Below are 23,584 nucleotides of genomic sequence, written 5' to 3' on the forward strand. Positions count from 1 at the left end.
AGCTTATTTCACACTATTGCCACAAGTACATGATACTTTCATATTGAGATATATAATAGCATGACTTTAGCATAACTCATTAGCAAAGCATTACAAACATCTTGCAGAGACAAGTCAGCTGAACTGTAACTAACATGCTGAGATCCTAGGCAAGAAACAGTTAAGCATAGGGATCATACTGAGCTGGTTTAGGTATATGGCAGGTTGGGCAATCTGACATACATCTCTAGGCATATAAACAAGAAGCAGAAGCAAACACAAAAGCTAGAATATATGTGCATCTTAAAAACAACTCTTTATTCAATAAGAGGAACAAAACAAGCCTCAAGATTCTTCTGTTTCTGACCACGCACTGACACCACCAGCCAATTACTAAATAACACCAAGATTTGAATATATTTTGCTGTAAACATCCATTTTTTGAAGGAACAAAAACAGCTGGGAAAGACAGACCTCCCCTCCTTTTTCTTTCAAGGAGTTCTAAAATTAGTCAGGAATTTGGTTCTGTGCCTTTCTAACACACGCCCCCAAACTCTCTCCGTCACACACCCCCTCACTCACCAACATAAACAACATAGCCTGCATACAGGGGAAGACTTTTAAAAGGCCTTTTAGAAACCTTCAGTCCTGTTACCCTGAAAGCACACCACACCATTTGTCTGTGTGAATACAAAAACATGTCACCTTACAGCTTCAGTGCGATTCTGGATAATAAATAAACCATTCAACACAGCAGGACTATAATTTGCAGTTTGTTGGATATGTTCACATTACATTGGAGCACCTTTTTTTCCAAAGCACTTCTTGCCTGTACTGAAGCACACAATTATTCTTTGGTGATGTGGTGGTAAACTTGTTTTTCCATTGGGCTGTTCACAAACCAAATCTATGCCACAGTTTTCCTTTCAGTCTGTGTCTCACGGTATAATTCTAGTCTACACCAGAGAAACACTTCAGTATGATGCAATCTGTATGCTGGTTTTGGGTTTGTTCGTAATTATGCAGCTTGGTGAAAACTCTCTACCTTCTCCCAAGTGCCAGTCATGAACAGGTGGAAACCTTTCATCAACTTCATTCACTTTAAAAGTTGCTGAATGTATGTGTGGCTTTCACTGACCGATGTTTGAACTAGCAAATTTAGATGGTTTAAATGTTTGGGTTTTTTTTTTTTTTTACACCTGTTTCATCTGGTGCTGTTGACTGTCATGAATTTGTAATACATTACAATTGTGAATGTGTGCAAGAGCCAACAGAAGAGTTTCAGTTTGATGCTGTTCCCACATAAGATGGATTATAAACCTTACCTGTCTTCTAGTGGAAGACCATCTTTTCTTCGCTCCTTCTCCATCTGAAAATGAAAGATAAGACACTTTATGGTTAATATGGTCACAATAGCTAACTGCAACCTATTTATTCTAAATCAACACTGTGGCATGGAAATATCAGGAGATTGTGTGATGGTAGTATACTGGTATGCCAAACTACAGAATGTTCTGGCTACTATGATGATTTTAATGCATATTGGTCCACCACCAACTGCTTTGAAACATTTCACTGTGCATCTGCATTTTATTTCCTGAAATGTCAAAAGATTTTATTTTGCATATAAAATGATTTCACTGTAAATAAAGCAGGAAATCCAAGCAGAAAACTGGAATAGCCTTGGGAAACAAAAACTGGCATTACTTCTTTTCCACCCTGACTCCAAATTAGACAGCAGGCAGCAATTTCTGCCAGTGTTGGCAGGGTATACTCTGGTTCTCAGAATGAAACAATGAACATCCAGTTTGTTGTCCGCTACATGTTTTCACAGTGTGCCTACAGAATTACTGAATGGATACAGCATTTCTGAAGAACAATGACTAAACAAAAACATTGCTGTAACTAGTAATCAGGCTTGATATAGTTTTGTGTTGGTTAAAATATCTATATATCCATCAGCCCTAATTGCAATGCTCTGCCAGCGGAGGAGGAAAATTATATTAATCAACATGAGTCTTGAAAAACAGAATATCTTGCACACTGCTCTTGCTCAGCATCACAATTTGTTGATCATCCTAACGTTTCAGTCTCTGTAGACTTTCATCTACTGTAGTTTATACATCTGACCTAAACGTTAGGATGACTTTTGGAGCACTGTATTTCCTACAGACTACATAGCATCCTTCTGGGCATCCTCACAGTTATCACAAATCATGTCAACTTGAATTATTGTCAAAAATCTAGTTACTCTAAACCATGGGCATGCGTCTAACCATTGCATAACAAGATTACATTGTGCACGTCAACATACTGCATATACTGACTCCATGTCTCTTGAAAGAACACTTAACCAGAAGTGCACTTGATAGTGAACTGAAAATGGACATGACAATGTTGCAACAGTGTGGCTTAGTTCAAACCCTGATTTGAGTAATAGTGGTGTGTTAACACTTTAGAGATTTCATGAGGAACAGAGGCTAATGTGCAAAATTAGATTCAGTTTTAGCCTGTTTCCAAATACACACACCTGTAGTACTGCATGAACACCACAGACAATCAACATGCACACAGGGATATTTTTTACTTTCACTGAATGAGGCTTGCTAAATAGGTAACTGAGGATTACACCATGGCAGTGCAAACAGCAACACTGCTGACTACAGTGTAGTAGGATGGATGGATGGATGGATGGATGGATACTTTATATATCCTCTGGGGGGAATTCATGTAGGTTATGTGCATGCATGGCCTACAGATATAAGCTGTTCTCCTCAAGCGCAGAACATACAGTTTCCATAGGAACAATCTTATGGCTACATTATGGCTTCACGATCACCCTACAGAACAACACCAATGGAAGACTTGGAAATATAGTGGTTGCCTGAGCAACACTACCATGGATCATGATGTGTCAGGAAACACAGTGATGTTGGTACAACATCATCACTACAGCAACATGCTGTGAGATAATAAAAGCCACGAGCCATGAGCCACATTGTTTCTACTGAGGTAGCTCTCTGGTTATAGCCTATTAAGCCAATGTATCCAATGCTGATCCAAAGAGCAGGGTTGCTTTATGGCAGTATTGCATTAATAGGATTTTTGCATTGATGTGATGAGGTACCTTGGTTTGTAGGGCATTTGGTTAACCAAATTAGCAAAAAAAAAAAACAAAAAAAAAAAAACATCTCTATTTCATTATCATGTTTAAAATTTTGAAATACAAAATTAGATAAATCAATTCTATACATAACTACACATCCCTTGTCTAAAACATGGAAGACGTTAGAAGTTGTATCTTTGCTTTATTGTGCATTATATCCTACAATGCCCCCAGCACCTTTGAAGCTTGGCATGTTAATGGCTTAAGTGAACGAGGGAAAAATGATTTTCCAGCTGATTAAGCACAACAATGACAGAACACACACTACTGCTGCTTGTTGCAGCAGGTGAGCCATTTAAGCAGGAGGAATATTCAAATGCAGAACAGCAGCATTTATAAATGAACTGGATTCTAGATGCAAGGATTTTAAGATGAATACAGGGATTGATTTTTTATGACAAGGGCCTGTATACAAAACACAGAACCAGGCAAATGAAAGCGATGGAAACTGAATTAATCAAGCAATTACTGGGGGACTGGAAGCTACTGACTGAAACTTGCAGCCATTCCAAAACAAACCCAAAACACATGTCAACATTTACAAAATCAAAAAAGGTAGTAGATGAATACTATGAGCTCTAGTTACGCACTAGTTATGGCAGCTATCCAAGTTTGATATCTGATTTGATTTTAACTATGTGTCACTGCACATGACACCGCACCTCTTGCATCACTTCAATGAACCCGCAGCAACATACACTACTTAACCAGCTGACCATCCGCAGTGCTGGAGTATAGAAGAAAGACATCCATGTCATGCTCTGTTTCACATAGCCTATGTAACTGAGACAGTCACTCCATTCACTGCTGCCTATCTAAACATGACACCTAACAATGTCAACAATCCTGCCATCTGCCAATTGGTCTGCAAGGTAGGGATGGGTGGAAAAAACCCAACCCAATCTTAATTTTCTATTTATTTATTCAACATAGTCTAAGAATTATGTTCAATGTATAATCAACTCCTCCTGTGTTATCTCTGGTCAGTGGTAATTACTGCAGTAGGCTGATTGCAGAACGAGCATTTTAAAAACTCTCAATTTTAAACTATGTATATGTATTTTTGTGGAAAGCAAACCTGCTTTTATTTACTAACTATATTTATCAAATTTAACAAAATCCTACCACTCTACCTTGAAAAGCAAACACAGAGTTTACTGAATGTACCAAAACGACTTTGGAGAAATGTGCATTATAATTTTGAGTTTTTGCAAGGCAACCAATCTATGCTATCTGTTTACAAAGTCTGACAGAGAAGGCCACACCCCCCTCAGGTAACATGACAGTCAGCTGGTGACCTCATGACAGGTTATCAGTAAACACACTCGCTGTTTGTGCTGGTCTTGCTCCATGACTATATAATCGTCACATCTGCCTACTTGAAAATGTGTAGGAAAATTGAACTCAGACAAAAAAAAAAGAAAAGAGAAAAAAAAACCCTGCACAACAAACGGCAAAACATGCAAAGTAAAGGAGCAGGAAAATAATTGCAAAGTAGTATGCAGGAACGCGGTGCAAACTATTATTCAGACTACCTCATTCCTAACGTGCCCTCAGTGTGTACTGGTGACTGAACTCCACAATGGACACTATGTACAAAAGAAAACAAGGAGGAGCCACATGGCAGGTGGCCTCCCGCTCTGGTCTCATGTCAGAGACGTGTGTTGAAATGTTGTTACCTGCTCGATAACTGCAACATTTGTACAAAACTATGATCACAAAATCGTGGGTGAATACCGATCATTCCTTACATAAAGGATTGAACATGCACAACTCAGCAAGCGGCAAAGTGGAGCCAAACACAATGGAAATGACGAACCACACACGTGTTCGTGCATCTGGCTGCATTTGAAAGATGTTGGGTGATCTGTGTTTTGCATATAGATACTTTCTCAATTCCTCCTCGACACAAACACACCCCAGAAAGAAATTGCGATTACCTGAAGCGGGACTAATGGGTCTGCATCCTCTGGCTGCCAGACCTCGACCACGCTGGTGGACATCTGACTCAGAGCTTTGTGGGAGCAAGAAATTAAATTAACAGTGAGGTATTGGGAAATTAAGTAACATGGATAAAACTGACAACTGGAAATGCACCAAATTTACGCAGTCGAAAGAATTGGGATGTACACGGTCAAACTCCATTTATCATTTCTGGTTATTACAAATGAATAAACTGAAACGGAGTGGATGATAATCACACAGACAAGTGAGGAAATGACTTCGCCTCGGCAGGCTGACAAAGGCTGTTTGCTAGCTGCTGGACTAGCAGGAAGGTTAGCTCGCTGGCTAACGAACTTGGAAAAACATCTCTACTGCTACTGCAGTACACACGACTGTAGAGTTAGCTTGTTGCATTGAGTAGCTTTGCTACAGTGACAAAAGAAACCGCTAAATACAAATACTAAGTCCCGATAATACATCAATTTACTTCACTGCCTGAACAAGTTATAGTTTCGTTAATAAACAGCACAGGGAACTGGCAGCTAGCATGAACTAGCAGGCTGACAAAAAATAGCTACAACCCTGTTCCAAGTTGGTAAAAATAAAAATATGACCAAGTCACCTCATGAAAAGGTATTCAGAATTTTTTTCGACTATATTGAGTTTATATGCTATTTGGACAATTCAGCTCGGCACCTATTTTCCATCTTAACGTTTGCTGTCAAGACAGCCTAGCTAATTTAACGTACGTTTTTTGCAACGGTCGTTTTAACGTTACACCCCCGAAGCAGAAAATAAAGGTGAGCACAAACCTTGCAGCTGAGCACCTCCGTGTTGGACGCAGGGTAAAAGTAACTGTAGTATTCCTAGTAGTATATTGATCCACGTTTTCCTGTGACAGTGGCTGCCTTGTTGGAAGTCCTGTAGCCCCGCCATGCTGCCCTCTCAGCTAGCAGCCTACCTTGTGTTTCGCTGCGTTGGTCTTTCTTTCTCTCACCGAGCAGCAGCTCCTCCAGCAGCAGCAGCAGCAGCAGCAGCAGCAGCTCCCTCCCTCTGTCCCTCCCCGCCTACTCACACACATTGCACAGTGAGGACACGCACCAGTGTCACTTGCAATAAGACTGTTTACGTTTCTGTTGCTGAGGGTAAATGAAACAAAGCTGACAAAGAGGCATCAAACATGTTTAATGTACCCTACAGTGGTGGAGAGTAAATAATTACTGCACTTAGGCACAAAATTGAAGTTTGTGACCTGTGTTTTTTTCGTTAAATGCTACTTTACACTTTTACTTTTTTTTTAGATTTCAGAAGTAAATATTCAAGGCTGGATTACCAACTACGCAGTTTGCTCCATGTCATTTGGGTCTAAATAATTTGATTAATAACAATAATATGTGTCAGGTATCAGGTACCCACCCTTCATCTTGTGACCTTGCTCTTGTGTCAAAATCTAGTTTTAAGAAGTTAATTGTAATAGTTTCTATTGAGCCCAAGTTATATTTGATCAAATTGCCTCAATTTATTCTAAGTTTTAAATACGTAACACTACTGTTACATCAGTAGCGAAATGAATACTTCCTCCACCACTTGTACTTTTCAGACAAGCCACACTACTTAGTGGTGGCAAGTGACTAAACACAATTACTCAAAACTGTACTTACACTTTGAAGTGCCTCTACTCCATTACAGTTACATTTCAGAGGAATACATTATACTTTTTATCTTACCGCTGTAGTTAACTACTTCAAAGATTAGGATTTAACACTGAAGAAACATGTGATACGTTTATAAAATACAAGGCATAATTAGAAATTAAACAGCGGTTCCTAACCTTTGTGAATTGTTACCCATCACAAAAAACAAAGTACAGTTAGAGGGAGAGTTCCCTCAACTTCTCAAGTGGTTTTATTTAAATAACCGCTCTAAGATTACAGAAAAATGTGTGTATTCTTTTCTAACACATTGACCCACGATTGGACAAAACCACTACTGCATAAAATAGTTAAAACTAGCTACAACAGTGAAATGCAACTAACTCACTGATGCATCAGTATCAACTATTGTGCATTATATCTCAGTCACAGTGGCCATTTGTCTTCAGACCGCCACTGATGTTCCTGAGAAACATCTGGAATAGTCTACCGTGAGCAGAAATTGCCAAAAATATGTTTGGAACCTACTTGATATGGACACTGAGTAAAACTACATGCAATAAAATCTATTTACACCTCAGTCTGGTGTTATATAATCTTATGCTATTCTGTGAGTCTATAATTGAGGTTAAGTGAAAGTCTTTAGTCAGCAAAATTACTGCATTATTGACCTTAAATAGGACACGAGGCAGATTTAACCTAAGAAGCTGCAATAGTAGTCTGTAAGTTAGTGAGTGACAGCGAAGTAAAACTATTCACAGTCCGCTTGGAAAGCTCTGGCATTCATCATCTCTGACTCATGAATCATATTAGGACAGGTTGGGCAGGTACGCACATGAACGTACACTCAGGTTACTCTTAAAAAAGGTGTGTCAGCTCCACCAAACAGAAACTACAAGCTAGCTGTAGAACTGTCACCAGTGCATTTCTAACAGGGGGATTAGTGTTACAAGAAATATACAACACGTAAAAACACTTACAACTGCATTTGCTACTGCGCATTGTTTAGTAGCAGATTATATTTATCGGTATAAATAACTGAACTTTTACATTAAAAATATGAAACTTTTAATCAGCAGGCTACAGCATGTTTGCAAGGATACACATCTTTAATATAAAATTTTTCTCTTAATACAAACATGTTAAATGATTCTCGATATGCTTGCTTATCATTCATCTACTGGAAAGAACACTAAACTGATGCAAGACAAGACAGGCACAGAGCACATTTGAAATTTAAATCGACAAACCCAGACACTGGTCATGACAAGTAGGTCACTGAGTAAACACAGAACACACAAGTACCTGTTTTGCATCTGGTTTGACAGAAAAAGGAGGAGGAAAGAAAAAAAAAAAAAAAAGCTGGGGCATAGTTATTCTAGATATGTCGGGGCAACAACGTTCCCTTTCTGTTCATACAGAAAGTGTGTGCACAGCTCTGAAACAAATGCTCTGCTTTTGTGACAGACTTTGCAATGTGGTTATTTCTAAAGAACTGCAAATACAAAAGATTGGAGGTCTGGTGTAAATGCAATTGTACACTGCACACCAAGTTTCGGAAAGAACACAACTGCTGAAATTGGCTTGTAAAACTCACAGGGACATTTTATTTGCAACACGAGAGGTTCTGTACAAAAGTAAATGTGCTTTAAATATTTACAGCACTTACAGCACACACAAAACATATCCTAAACATACCCTCTGTAATTTAATTCTCCTGTCAGTCCCAGTGCACCTTTTAATGCGTGAACAGAACAAACCATTGCTAAACTGCATTTTTTCCTTTTTTCTCCCCAAGAAAAATACAAACAAAAGGGGGACATAGAGGAAAAAGCGCACAAGGATTTCATTCCAAACCATCTGTTTAAACCATATAAATTAGATCACTGGCGACACAGATGTGTTCAGTGTTGATTCCTTTCCATCATCAACTTGGAGTTCTCAGTTTTCATGCAAACAGGTGTCCGAAATATCTGGCTGCTACGCTGTGTTCATCACAGAGCCCCCCTCACCCCTCTCAGCCACTAATGGCCGGTTCAGTCTCTTCTCTGGTTGCACCAAAGCAACATATCTGCTGATAAAGTCCATCTGTTGCCGCAAAATCACTGATGTCTGCCTTATTCAAAGCCCTCCCCCAGTGTTTGATATGAATCTTGGTGCAATTATTTTCATTCTAATGCACCCAGCAGAACAAGAAATGCAGAAACCAGGTATGGAGGCTACAAACTGAGGCCTAAAACTCGTGCTTTTCCCTTCCTGTGTCCGTGAGCTAAGGTAGAAAGAATTGCAATCAGTCCATGTAGTCAAAGTCCTCGGGGATCCCAAAGGCTTTGTTAATGCGACTGTCATCAAAGGCAAACTTCTTCTTTGTCCATGACTTGATCGCAAAAACATTATCTGAAATGAAAAAAAAAAAGAAATCAAAAATTTTATAGTGTTATAAAGTATAAACAGTCTGGGATTACGAGAATATTCTGTGACTCAAGGATGACGTTTGAGTCCAAGAACAAACCATGTGCATTGCTGCTGTTTTGGTGAGAGTTGAATTATTTTGGCTGAAGATTTGATGAAAACTTCCTCAGCACCCGAGAACATTTGCCACCAGTGACCATCGATAACACCCGGAAATAATTTAGGCAATTAGGGCGAATCTGATGTGTGTCAACAAGGGTCTTAACAAGGGTGGGTCACTCTTTGCTAAAATTCCACTTTGTGATAAAGAGTAATGGCATGAGTGCACCAGTATTTTGCAAATAAATCATGCTTACTGCAGATCTGATACCGTATATTTTTCCGGTAGATTTGTGTGTGGGGCGTCTAGAAACGCTCCTAACTGAGAGGTGGTCGGAGGCTCTCTATTGTATATGTGTTGTAGTATAAAATGTTATCAAAGCTGGTGATTTACAATAAAATAATTCTTGAATCTGATGATTTATAGTGGTGAATTTATCTTGATAGTCTAATGTGAGAATACAGTTTTGTGTACCAAAACGCATAAATATTCAGTTAATATGAGTGTAGTGCATTTACACACCGACTTGGTAGCCTAAGTAGTCTAGATAATAGTAATCAATCTAATGCAGGTTATTTTATGGTCTATAATGAGTTTCTTTGAATTGAGGGAAAGCTGTGGATTGCGTCACCCATCTAAAGAGTACATAAAATAGCTTCCTGTAGAGTAATACCTGTTTTATCACGAGCTAAAGACAATAAACCCTGAATCATGCTATCAGGAATGCCTTTCTCCAAAGTCTTGCAAGATAACTACTCCAATGTTGAAAGGACAATCTGCAGTTAAAGTGCATGTGACCAGATGTGTCAAGGCTTGTGTGCGAGTGTATGTTTTTATGTGGGTGTGTCTCGGTGTGACGAGGCTGCAGGTTAAAGCATAATTTTTGAAAAGGAAAGTCTCGAGCAGAACGAGATGCAGCCACAGGCAATTCAGCACATTAAGCAGGATTGCTGCTTCCCTGTAGGTGTCTGTTGTGACCTGCTAGATGAGACCAGTGTCTTGACTGGTGCACTGAAATAACGCCAGCTACATATCAACAGCAGCAGTGCATGTATGTTTTGTGTATAAAAAAGGGCACACAGAGATGGAGCCACCTTGTCCACCGCCTCCAAGAAAAAGTGACCTTCCAATGTTTACATGGAAAATATGACCGACTCATTCATGCAACTGGTGAGCACGATATACTGTGCATCACGGTGAAACACAGGAAAGAGCCGAGCTGATGCAGACAGTGCTGTGAGGAAACGTTTTTTTGCTCAATGCTGACCGAGCGTGCTTGTTTAGTAGTGTACACCACACATGAGGGAAGTACAAGTCATGGAAGCGGCAGCAATGATTCATAGTTTCTTAAAATTAGTATAATTCTATGTGAAAATGTGCCAACTAAAACATGACGGACATGACTGTGTTGACCAGCTGAAGAAACTGTTACCTGAAGACTCAAAACACCACAGGCCTGACTGGGTGCCATTATCTCAAAAGGTCAGCTGTCTCCAAGGTTACCACTCAGGTCAACAAATGCACACACAAAGCGCTGACTACCAGGAGGCAACATGCTGGACACAAAGTGCCATTACAGCTCGCACTTTGTGAATGTGAGCGCTTTAAAGAGCAATCATTGGAATAAGCAGTGCCACAGTCATCACAAGTTATCTTAAATATTCAGAGGCGCCTTTCCACAGTAACTGTTATGTCGAACAACACTGTTGACAGAAAAGTAATCAGCTGTTTTGATTCATTAGCTGTGTCCTAATTCAGCATCCTTCAGAGGATTTCTGCTTTTTCTTCCCCAGCTGTACCCGCCCTTACCGTAGCGTCACAAAGCACCTATTCTGTCGCCTAGCAACTTTAACAACACATAACTTTTAAAAAATGTTTAATTACAATAGGAGAACCTATTGGCATCGCTGTGATATAATCGGTTTTCAAATACAGCCTCCAAAGGATGTGGCCCCTGAATTGGGGCACAGCTACTACTACTACTACTACTACTAATAATAATAATAATAATAATAATAGTAAATATATCTTTGGGTTTCAGACTGTTGGGTGAATAAAAACAAACAATCAGAAAACATCACATTGGGCTATTGGCATGTTTCAGTATTTACTGACATATTACAGAGCAAACAATTAATTGCTCATTCTGGAAAATTATTTGCAGTTTAATTGATAATGTAAATTCATAGTTTAAGTTACATCCTGACTAATGATGATTATTTTCAATATCAATTATCTGCCTGAATATTCCTGCGATTAATCAACTAATCATTTGGTCTATAAAATGTCAGAAAACATAAGACAAGGAAAACCTGCAAATTCTCACAATTAAGAAGCTGGAAGCATAAGATGGAAAATGACTTTTGACAATTGTTAATCATCAATCAAGAATAGGTGTCAATTATCTAACTGATGATGATTCCAGACTTATTACATGTGTGTGTTTTTAAAAGATAAGATGACCTACCTGTCCACCTGGAAGCAGCTTCTTTTGCTACAACATTTGACTTTCCTGCAAAACAAAATTTTTTACGATCAATATGTGCATCGTACATGATGTCTGCAATGTGTGTTTCTTTCATTTTATCAGGCAAATGTAACATCATTCCCTTCAGCCAGTTTTGGATTATTGCTCGAAACAAGTATCATCATATCTCTGTGATGAAAAGGTAAAGATGAGATTACCGCTAAAATGATGAGTTACACTTAATTTCAATGTAAAAAGAAAAAGTGTGATATTACAGGTGACAGAAACAGAACATCATTACAGTATGATCCATTTACTAAGTAAGCTTTGCTTTGTTGGTAACCTATATTTATGAGAGGGAGACATGTTAGAAACTAACATGCTATGTGTTTTTAAAACAGGCTGAACAAATAAATGCTTGATGTGCATCGTTCTCAGAGCAGAAAATACTTTCTGCAACAAATCACTGAACACAAGACAGAAAACATACGTTGGGTCAGTGATGTGTCGTCTGGATAGCAGCGGCCACACTGTATAAAAAAGTAGTATACTAATAAATTAAAGTGGACAGTTTAGCATCCACTTCTGCTGCAGCTGGAAAGAGCCCGTCTAGAAACCTGGAGCGGAACAATGTGCTCCAACTGAACAGCTCTCTATTTCTGAGTGATATATCTGGTGATCTATAAAACTGAGTCCTAAACAACAGCAGGTAACATCATTAAACTGCTAGGCACCTGGAATAATGTTAACTTTTAGCAGTATTTAAAAATTTATTGATTCCATGACCACTATCCACAGACACTGATTTGGCTGCTGTACTGGTGGGACTGGGCTACGGCTGCTGAAAAAAAACCCAGCCAAAATATCTGGTATAGTTGTCACAGCTGGTGGCATATGTTGCCTGAGCTTAGAGGTGAAACTTTCTCCACACCATCTCTATGGTTACATCAGCATATACTAAAAATCCCTCAGTTAAATCAAAAGTTGATATCCACAAAAATAAATATGAGCTCTAAATGGGGGGACTGAGAATTTATGGCTGAGAATTTGGACGGCAAGAGAAACACACCTCAGCAGTACAAGCAAACGTCTCAACCACCAAACAGACCTAGCAGCTGTCGAGGCAGACTGAGCTCTGACTGTTGATTTGCTTACCTGCTCAATTTGTTTTTATTAATTTTATTAGTTTATTTGGCAGGAAAATCAACAGAAAGAAGAAAGTTTAAAAGAGTCTGAGTGACCCAATGAAAATGTATGTGTTGCCTCTGGCCAAATGTTAAAAAGGCATAATAAATGCTGATTGAAACAACATCACATAAAATAAAATAAAAAACAAGACAATAAATACCACACACAAGATAATAAAGTACATATCCAATGATAAATGATGCCAGAGTAGGGCATGGTGGTTCCATATAATCCATACATAACAAATGGAAAAGAAAGAGGAGAGGAAAGATGATCAAAAACAAGTTTTCCAAAAGTTATAAATAATTCCAAAAAAATATTCATACACCTGCAGACTTTTTGGTTTTCCCTTAACATGGTTGTAAATGTCTGAATACATGTCCAACTCTTAACTCACATACTGTCATACTCGCCATGCACATAGCTCGGATTTCTTTGAGGTGCCTTTTGCCCGTCCCATGTTTTTAACCCTCACCTGTAACCACAGCAACTTATGTGCGTAGCAACAACTACTGTCATAGCAACATTTTGACCTGACAAATCCAATCAAATCAAAAGGCTGTCCGTCCACTCACAGTGAGCATGGCTGTGCTTTTAATTGTACTTTGGGGGTGATCTAATGAGAAAAAGCAACACTTATGCCACAACAGAATATTGGTGTAGCAACCACTGTCAAAGATTCTCAGGGCTGGTGACATCTAAAAGAAACACAATAATTAGTTTAAAATAAATAGTGGTGTGAGTTTGGTTTCATGAGAACAGAGGTAGAGGAAGTCAGTCATACTAGGGTTAGCCAATTTTTGATGCTTGACAGACCCTTTAGTATTGACTGGAACAGCTTTTAGAAAGCAAAACTAAAAGTGTGTTTTAACTTTATTTAGATTGGTTGAGTAATTTTCATCATTTTCTCACAAAGTCAAACGTGAAAACCCTTAAAATAAAATGGGTAAATTGTTCAAGTGTGTGTAATAATGTTGTTGCAGCAGCGTCTAAGCTTTTAAGATGTTCTTGGTGTCACAGCTGCATGAACGTAAGCATGATCAGGTCTGAGCCCATTCTGCAAGTTCAGTCTAAACCCCCCCCCCCCACATAACAAAGGGTCATACGCTCTCTGCATAGCTGCACAAAGCTCTCAGCATACAATTCAAGATGGTTATCTGTAACACAGCTGTATGTGTGTGTGTGTGTGTGTGTGTGTGTGTGTAGTAGTGTAGTTCAAAGAGAAGAAAATGAGACCTGCAGGCAAATGGAGACGGTGATGAATGTGAAAACAAAGCACCAGAGACTGAAAGTAAGAGAAAGCTTCTCCTTTCTCTCATTAACTACTTCATCTTTCTAATTTGGGTGCCTCATGTGTATTCATGATCTGTAATACATCATATAAGTTTCAACGCACACAATACAAGTACAAGATGAGGCCGAACATGCACCAGGTCAAAGGACTGAAAGTTTTACCATGGCCTCAGCTTTCAGTGCGAAGGGCCTGATCTAGAAAGAGTCAGTTGTCTACTTTCACCAGATCAACACAAACCACTGCCCCTGAGTAGAAATATAAACAATATCTTCCCTTAGTTTCCCTTTCAAACAAGAGCATATGATCAGCGCAGTCTGACGTTTAATACTTTCACTTTATTCTACTTAAATGTTTTTACTCTATTTACATTTGTTATTTTGCCACATTATTTAGGCAGCTGGGCTTTCCTGGGGTTTGAGTTTGGACTCCAGCAGGAATTTTCAAATTTAACTTGTTGTGTCACAAAGCTACTAATGCACACTTGTACTGTATTATCTACTATCTCGAATATTCAGCCTGTACTAAAAACTATCAATGTCAATCTACAGTATCCCCTCTACATTTACTGTGTCTCACAGTCCCTCATAAAGAACTAGATTGAAAAATAAATAGATTTCTATTGCTTTCACATTGCCTTTTCCTCTTTTCTGGGTTACTTACACTCTGCTGTGAGTTAAATTCACATTCAATTTATATAACTGAATCTAAGTTAAGAAAGCCTTTTTAGAAATTTCAAACAATTTCATCAAAAATCAAAATGCTTAATTTGAACTACAAGCACGCTGAGTGACAGTCAGTGGACAAGACAACAGTGTCATTGTTGAGTGGAAAAAACCAGCAGGGCTGTGTGCAGACTAAATGCAACACTTGGACGTGCAGGTAAACAGGCCAGATATATTTATGACACCACACGTCACGTGTGTACTTAAAGTAACATACCACCCTTTTTACTACAGGTCAGCTGTAACATGAACACAAAGCAATGTAGCATTTTTGTAATACCACTAATAGCTGTGTGCATTGTGTAGCCATACCATAAAAGAGGTGTGCGACAGCCAGTAAATGAGTCATACCTAGTGGCCCTTTCTTTGTTTTCAAAGCTTTTAACCTGATCTCTCCGAGCTGAGAGGTCAGAGGTCACAAGGTTCATTTTAGACTGCAATTAAAACTGAAACCAGAACAGAGTCCGTTTTAGCAGCAAGGCTCCTGCTCTTCACACTTACTGTCTTATAAACTTGTAAGTTTGTGGTTGAATCTGACAGCTTAAAGCTGACATAAGAACACTTCTTGATGTGGAGTGACCACTTGTCATATGTTCTTACTTCCTTCCTCACATTTGATATTAACCGTGAGAAACTGTGACTCTGCTACCCAACCCACAAAAAGCATGCTTGCTCTCAGCAGTACAATTAGAGAAGTTTTAGAATTAGAGAGTTCTGCTGTGTCTGGTACCTGCACCGCAATATCTTGTCCTGAGTTCTTTGACAGAGGAAGATAAACTGCATCCAATTGTCTTTGAGAGGATTGTTTATTATATGTTATTGACCAGGCAGTAATGAAGCATGTCTTCATTAGTATATATGAAGGTGTACTGGGTGGTCAATACTGTATACGTCCCCCGGTCACCATTGAACTTAACTTAAAGCTTCTGTATGTAACTTTTTTTCTACTATTTTTGGTTGAAATATGCTTCAAACCATATCTTCTCTGACGCAGCCTCATTGAACAGTCTGGCAGCAGTGCAGACTTATTCCCTATTAAAAGTTTTTGAGCGAGCCTAACCCTTCTAACCAATCAAAGAGGGTCAACATCACAGGTGGGAGCTCACGGCTGTCAGTCAGTACATGAACGCGCTTCTGGTCCACCACTTCTCTCGCAATCGAGGCTTAAAGCTAGTATAAGCTGCCGGACGATGCCTGCATCGTCTGAGACGGCATACGTAACGTGTATGTAGGCGAAGGACTGGGCAGCAGGGAGAGGGAGGAGTGGGAGGAGTGTGGGGGAGTGGAGTGACTAGGAGGTGCTTTTGAGTCTCATGCTAGTGCTAGCTAGATTTCCAGCAGCATATTGTGGCTTTAAGCAGTTGGATCCAGGTATGTCTTCAATGCATTTAGATGCATTCCCACCTTATTCAGAGCCGCCTGAACATCCAAGATAGTGTTCAGTGAAATGCGTGAGAAGGGAAACTGGAGGTGTAAAATATGTTCTGCCACGTCCTGCTTATGTTTTCTTTTTAGCACTATGAGTAGGTGCTTTTGATTGGCGGCCAAGTTCACTGCAGAACTGCTTATTGATGGATTTTCTGGGTGCTGTTGCCATTAATGTACCTATCTCTGTGTTGAAGTGATTAAAGCACTGAACAGCTTAAACAAAAAGGTGAAAAATGTTAACGTCTGCCAAGTGCACCAAGGTCTTATTTTACCACAGCAATATTTGCCAGTTTATGGGAGGCTACACTGAAATAACCCCGCTTATAATGCAGAGCTTTGTGTTTATTACCCAGTGTGAAAGTACTTCATGGTAGTTTTACTCAAGCAGAAGCTCCTCAAGTGCTTTTGTTTCTTTGGATTTTGCCCAATTCAGTCCCTCATTTTAACAAGAGATCCTCCCTAGTTGCAAAACAGCACCATCTGCCTCCATGAGCACAAAAGCTACTTAAACCTCTGGCTACAGTGACTAAATACACTAACTAAAAGCTTGCTGTCCAATGATTTTTAAGAATTATCACCTGGCTTGTAATAATAATAATATATATATGTTAATAAACCACTTTAGAATGTCACGCAATCAGCACACTGGCCCTGCAAAATATCACTCTGCTAAAGCTTGTGATAAAAAAGATGTAATACAATTTCAGCCAACACCATGACATAAAAAAATGACCATAGATTTAAATCGACGCCTTACTCACATGGCCCCGAACATTTGGTCATTTAACGGACTGTGTGGCTTTTCACAGTGGGCCGGATTTCTCTGGTCAGTGATTGGACGTGATCTGATCGCTGTTAAAGCTCAAAAATGACTTTTTTTTTTGGAAAACACAGTCAGGTTGTGACTGTACTCACTCATCTCCTCAACGACCTCTGGGTCACATTCCCTGTACTTCTCCAACTCGGCCTGCTGCCCAGTTCGCTCCTCTCTCAGAGCCTGCAGTTCCTTCAGCAGGGAGCTTCTCTCCTTCTGCACACACAGACACAGACACAGACACAGAACATCTTCTGAGATTTATTTCATCAGTCTAACTGACATGTATCATTCATTTTATATCATTCACTTTGTCAAAATATAGATGGATCTTTCCATATAAAGGTGGACTTAGAACATGAAAACCTTCTTACTGTATCTTGACGTCCTACTTTGGCCTTTTCAACCAGTTTCTGGAGAGACACTTTCCGCAGTTTTGCTTCAGAAATCTTTTAAGTAAGAAAGTGTCACATCAGGTAAAAATATGACATCAAACTGCTTTCAAAGTAGAATATGTTTTTGGAAACTATTTATAAACTAGAGGAGGGAAATGACACATCTCTTACACACACATAGATATTCCATAGTCAAATTATACGGCAGGCAAGACGATATAACAAGGTAGATCACAGATCTAAAAATACCAATAAATAAATAACTAAATAACATTCATCAAAACAAATCAAGTATCCTTCCCAATGTTTTTGTGATGTTGCACTTTTTGTGCTTTTTGATTGTGGAGATTACCAAGAGCTGCATAAAAGCTGCCCACAACAGTTGAAAAAGCGTGTGAAATTGGAGACATTGTTAGTTGTTCTTGATTTATGAATGTGACATTTCCCTCACAGACACAAGTTTTAGAGTCAGCAGTCACACTGTTATTGGATTTAACAGATAAAAACAAAAATCACATATACTGACAAATAAATTCATTTCCCGAACACGCGTCAGATCAAAATTTATGGGAATAGCATCAGTTAAAAAGAACATGTAATAATGATTCTATTTCAGATTTACAAAATGAGCATAATGGAGAAGCATCTTTATATTTACTGATGGGTTTGTTATGATTTCACTGTACTCTGCTATAAAAACAGTACTAAATTTTATACAACTGTTCATGACATTGCCCTGCAAGAAAGTATTGATTGGTCTCAGTAATTGTTTCACCTCTTGTAAGTTTTGCCTGCAATGAATATGCTCTTAAACCTTTAATGGAAAAATGACTGCTGACCAGAGCGTTAGAGACTTAATGACTCATCAGCATTAACATACAAGTTTGTAATCAATCTGGCAGAAATGGACGGTGCTATTTTCTAATCTGTTTGCAAATTTTACCCCCACCAAACTCTCATTAGTAATTTTTTTTTGTCACAACATCAAGTCTACAAATTTACATTGCCGTCGTAAATAGATGGTGGCATTCAAAAAGTCACACTTAGCATAAAGGTTGTGGTATCTCACTTCCGGCTATGCAGTATACTGTTATGCTTGTGGTGCAACCAAATGTCAAGATCCACAGACAGATTGCAGCTTCATAACAGTTCACTTCTGTCCTACATATCTGGTGGAGACACCACCCTCACACCATCTGTCTACCAGGCAGCAGGAGCGGGAAATGGGTCATCTCAGATGACGAGAAGTTCAGGCCTTCTAACTTTCTGTGATGACAGAGCTCTCACAAAAGCCACCGAGTGTTTCATGTTTTTGAATGGGTTATTTTGAATGTAAAAAATGTGAAAATCAGATTTAAAAAAAAAAAAAAAAAAAATCTGTCTATAATTTAACCACCGTTTTGTTTTTACTTAGAGGAACTTGACCGTAACCAGCAGCTCATTTGTGTTTTCTTCCCATTTTTCTCTGAGCTGTTCTAGTCACAGTCCAACCTCATTTACTGTAAACTACAGTGAGCAGTGAGCTTATAAAGTAAAAAAAATAAAAAATAATACTAATAACAACAATAATGATAATAATATTTTCCTTTTATAGAATATATGAATTTTGGAATGAATCAGGAATCAGCATGTGTAATATATGTAACACCATTTTATTTTACATTGCATTAAATTATCTATATCACCACATCACACTATAACTACCATAAAAATACTATATTAATATTATTGTGCTTTTATATTCCTTAATTATATTTTTTATCATAGTATTTACTTTAATGTCTGTTATATATAAACTTCATAGTATTGTATTGTTACTGTATAGTGTGCGACTGTGTACATTACATAACTTCCACATATATTATATTTAACATTATATACTTTTACAATATTATATATTTTCTTATTATGCATAATAGTGTTGTTATTTATTGTTGTTTAAAAACCTACCTTCAGACATTTGACTTGATTTTATTTCTGGAGATCCATGTATCTCTTTGCTGTATACATCAGCAGACTCTGAGACGTGAGGGAAACATGTCCGACTCAAACTGAGGGGCCTCACCTGTTTCTCCAGCTCATCAAGTTTGTGCTTGCGAGCGTTTAAGGCCTTGCTGGGGAAGGCCCAGTAATAGTTGGATGTACCCACTCTCTCACAATCCACCATGTTGTCATCCACCAGGCTCTGCAGCACTTCCTTCACAGTCATGGGAGCTTAAAGCAGCAAACAGAAAGAGAAACAGAGAGAGAGAGAGAGAGAGGAAAGAACAACTTCCACATTAATAGGTCAACTGTCCTTTATTTTCCATCATTACACTGCGTTACCAGCAGAGTTGATGCTATTTTTGGATTACTGATTTGATTTGTGAACAAGTGATTCATAGTGAAGGTACAACCAGGACAAGCTCTATTTGGTGCTACAAGCTGTACCTGATGTTAGCTGAATGCAATATTATCCATAAGGATTAAAAAAAATATATGAGAAAGAAAACTAAACCTACACATCCGCAGCCTATCTGGCCGTTTTATGCTCTTCTGACAGAACATTGCATGAGAGGATGTAATAGAGCGGAGTAACATCTTGAACAGTGTCAGTGGTGAAATGTGATACTCCCACACGTTTGCTCAGCCGGTCCACTGTGAAAGTGAAAGAGCTTATCTGCTGTGTTGAGGGACTGAGCTGCGCTGAGTCTTGAGAGGATACTGAACAGCAGCAAAAATACAAATGAGGATCCACAGTGGAAAGACAGCCTGGATGGACTGACCAAACTCTGTATGTGCTTAACTACAACAGTCTTTTCAAGCCACGTGTCTCCGTTTTGTTCATGTGACTGTAATAACTTTCTGCCCCTTTTAAAACTATTCTGGCTTTTAATCATTACCACTCTCCTTCTCAGTTTAGCTGAGATCAATCCTTTGATACCTTTTTGTTGTATTTTCTACGTTTCTGCAGGAAAAGGTGCCCACAATGCAACGTTCTTGTTGCACCCTTCCCCCATCACTCAGTAACTACACTATACCCGGGTTGGGGGGTCAGAGACATGTGCTTTTAATCACAGCACCAAGATCCAGTTTCACCAGATTAATGTTTTGTCCAGTTTAAAACAAAATCCCTCTTCAGTTCTCCCAGACACACAACACGGGCCTGTGCCTCTGCAGGGCCGAGCACTTTAAAAGCTTGTAATTTATTTTTTACACATTTTCCCTTGATACTCATAATATAAGACTCCATGTTGACATTGAGGGAATATGTCTCATTTAAAAACCCAAGGCTTTATTATTATTGCTATTGATAGGTCTGGTTCTGCTTTTAGAGACTGAATATAGCTAAGACGGTAACAGCTAGCCCTCGTTGCCATGGTAATTCTGCAAGCCTGTCAACACAATGTTTTTAAGAATGCATGAGGGTGCAATGCCTGTTGACAAAGACTGTATGGCAGACAGTGGTAAGCAAATAGTGGGCTGTGGCCCGAATCTGGGACAACCAACAAAAACTTTTGGCCTCCTAAATGAAAGATTAAATTTTACCTTTAATAGTTTGCATTAAAACAATTGCATAATCTTTAGGTAGCAATTTAAATACAACACTGCTTACTGTGTGTTGATAACCTGTCATTTACATTTCACAGTCTCGTAATTCAATACAAAGCGCACATTTGCGTATACAAGTTATTTTATTCAAAGTGAGCTTTAACATAAGCTGCTGTAACTCTGTTAACCTTCACTAACTATGCAACAATAAATAGCTCTGGCAAAAATAAACTTGAGAGAAGTGTTCATTGTTGAGTATCTCTCAAATATCTGCAGTGTGACTGGATAGTAGAAAGAATTGTATAAAAAAAGTCTAGCAGTAACATGAAATATGACATCAGTGTCATAAATGTGCGTGCAAGTGCAAATGCAAAACCACTATGGTCTATGAAAATAAGAATAATCAGTCTCAAAACATTTTAGTGCTTTATGGCTTTCCCAGGGTTTCTGCAGGCTTCACCAAGTTAGGACTTTAAGACCATAAATTTACTACTTCCCCATAATAATATCATATAATTAATATTATAATATCATCAATCATCATTAAACATGACCTGGGTGTGGGTAAAGCACCAGAAAATGGACATCTGATCTGGAACAATGGTATTAGACATTTTCCAGAAGGCTAGAAACAAATATTTAAGACCTTTGTATATGACATATAAAGATTTTAAAGGCCATTTTGGAGGAGACCTTTTCAGACTTTTCATGACCTGAGTCTGTTTTCTGTGAGAAATCACTTAAGCATTTACTGTTGAGACTCAGCTCCCACATTCATGTTTCCTTCTCTAAAAATAGAGAGTGATGCCTCTACTAACCTTTAGATGGGGAAATGTACAAAAAAAAAAATTGTACATAACAGGCAGCTGGGGACATGTGGACAGACCATTTAACAGTTCAGTGTTAATGATGTTGTTCTAATAAAACTGTTGATTATTACTCACTTATGCCCTTTGTTTTAGGAGCGATCTTCTCAATGTCTTTCAGCTGAAACACATCTTTCTAGAAAGAGGATGAGAAAATGTGTTCAAGGAAATACATTTTTTATCATAGTAATTGAAAAAGAAACTATTTAACAAATATCTAAAACTGTGTCAGTATTGTGTTTTAGCTGCACTTTTTGGTTTTTTTTGGAAATTAACAGTGTGTGTGTAAATATATATATATATATATATATATATATACACACACAACACACTGTTAATGTCCAGTGTGTGTATAATGCTGTAATGTTGTAATGCTGAAATCTTGAAAAGTTTGTTTAATAGTAGTTCATTTTTATTAACTAGCCAAATGACTTATGACTAATTTAAAGGCTTAAATTTTGTATATTTTATTAATCTAGCTTCAGAAAAAGTATTATATTGAGAATTTCAAAAATTTTGAGATGTATCTATTTCAAGTTTTCATAAATCACTCCTTGAATTGCATTTCTGTAGTGTGTGTTGCATGGTGTGGCCATGGGAAAACTCACCGATTCAAAGAAAATCTCCATCATGCGAGTTCTCTTCTCCTCTAAACTCAGTCCTTTCTTTTTTGACTGTAACAGAAAGTTTAATGTGACTATTAAATGACAAAGCAATGGCATTTTGGGGACAATAAAACTATGTATGAGAGATTGGTTTCTACCTCACGAACACCTTTTATTTAGGATGCAACAACAACAGCAAAGGACTTTGAAATATGAATTTAACATGCAGACCAGTTATCAGTACAGATGACTTCTATGCTTATACACTGCACGTATGTGCTTCTGCATGAGTGTTGTTGTAGTATCACTTCCAGCCACCAGTGGCAGCACCGAGCAACGCAACAGCCGTAGAAACAGAAGAAGAACGTTAACAAGCGGGTTCATGGAAATGAACCATCCGGAGTAAAGCGTGTTTTTGTACCTTTGATTTCGCATGACATCGATCACTTCCCCCCGATAACTCACTAAGTCCGTCACCCTCCCTGAACTGCATTTGTAAATCCATCGGTCCCCCGTTAAGGAATTTAATGAGTACTGGATGTCTGAAATAGATGTCAATCGGTACATGACTGATACTGACGTTGGTAAACCGCTCTGACTTGTGGCTAATACTGTTGGCGGTGCAGTGGCAAGTAAATTGGAACAATTTAGCGACATTTATAATGTCAAATAAATCCCGTGTCTGAGCTCGGTATCATTACTTCCATTCGTTACCGCTGGTTAGGAGCTAACTCTTGCTAGCCTGTACGTAAGTGTCGCATGAGCGTCGCTGTATCACATAAACCACTTACCATTTTGTTGTGCTGGTTATACCAATAACATCCAAACACACGAATCTTTAGATGTAAACTAGCTATCCTCTTCGTATGTCTATAATCCAAACGAGGAATACCAGATAGACAATGGGCATTACTGAATTTCCCGCGGAAGGCTGTGACGATTAATATTGCCTTCACTGCTCCTCGTAAACTTCAAAACTTAACTTGAAGAAAATACATATCAAAAATCATCATAAATCAGT

At 38.5% G+C, this 23,584-nt stretch overlaps 2 protein-coding genes across 2 annotated transcripts in view; both read right to left on the reverse strand.

Annotated features, from left to right (window-relative positions):
- tmem131l (transmembrane 131 like) overlaps positions 1–6,087 on the reverse strand; it is a 31,764-nt gene extending 25,677 nt beyond the window's left edge. Inside the window, exons 1-3 of the mRNA XM_023417413.2 lie at positions 5,902–6,087; positions 5,086–5,159; positions 1,305–1,348 (exon numbers count right to left, since the gene is read on the reverse strand). Coding sequence (XP_023273181.1) covers positions 1,305–1,348; positions 5,086–5,159; positions 5,902–6,025 — 242 coding nt within the window. The 5' untranslated portion in view covers positions 6,026–6,087. The remainder of the gene's footprint in view (positions 1–1,304; positions 1,349–5,085; positions 5,160–5,901) is intronic.
- A 1,744-nt stretch (positions 6,088–7,831) lies between these two features.
- On the reverse strand, positions 7,832–23,479 carry mnd1 (meiotic nuclear divisions 1 homolog (S. cerevisiae)). The gene is made up of 8 exons (XM_023417383.2): positions 23,355–23,479; positions 22,567–22,632; positions 22,037–22,094; positions 19,627–19,775; positions 17,541–17,615; positions 17,268–17,382; positions 11,721–11,765; positions 7,832–9,138 (listed from the first exon to the last, which is right to left on the reverse strand). Exons 1-8 carry the CDS (start codon positions 23,355–23,357, stop codon positions 9,032–9,034), a joined length of 618 nt encoding a protein of 205 aa, XP_023273151.1. The 5' UTR covers positions 23,358–23,479; the 3' UTR covers positions 7,832–9,031.
- Positions 23,480–23,584: the final 105 nt, after the last annotated feature.

This window comes from Seriola lalandi, unplaced genomic scaffold, assembly GCF_002814215.2.
Source record: "Seriola lalandi dorsalis isolate HSWRI2012SDOR001 ecotype SW California unplaced genomic scaffold, Sedor1 jcf7180002054574, whole genome shotgun sequence".
NCBI classification, from domain to species: Eukaryota; Metazoa; Chordata; class Actinopteri; order Carangiformes; family Carangidae; genus Seriola; species Seriola lalandi.

Excerpts from the sequence above, each read along its gene's own strand:
- mnd1 (XM_023417383.2), bottom strand. Across the intron at positions 19,776-22,036 it reads TCCTAAAACAAAGGGCATAA|CTCCCATGACTGTGAAGGAA; the intron begins GTGAGTAATAAT and ends TGCTGCTTTAAG. Across the intron at positions 17,383-17,540 it reads AAGTAGGACGTCAAGATACA|AAGGAGAGAAGCTCCCTGCT; the intron begins GTAAGAAGGTTT and ends CTGTGTGTGCAG.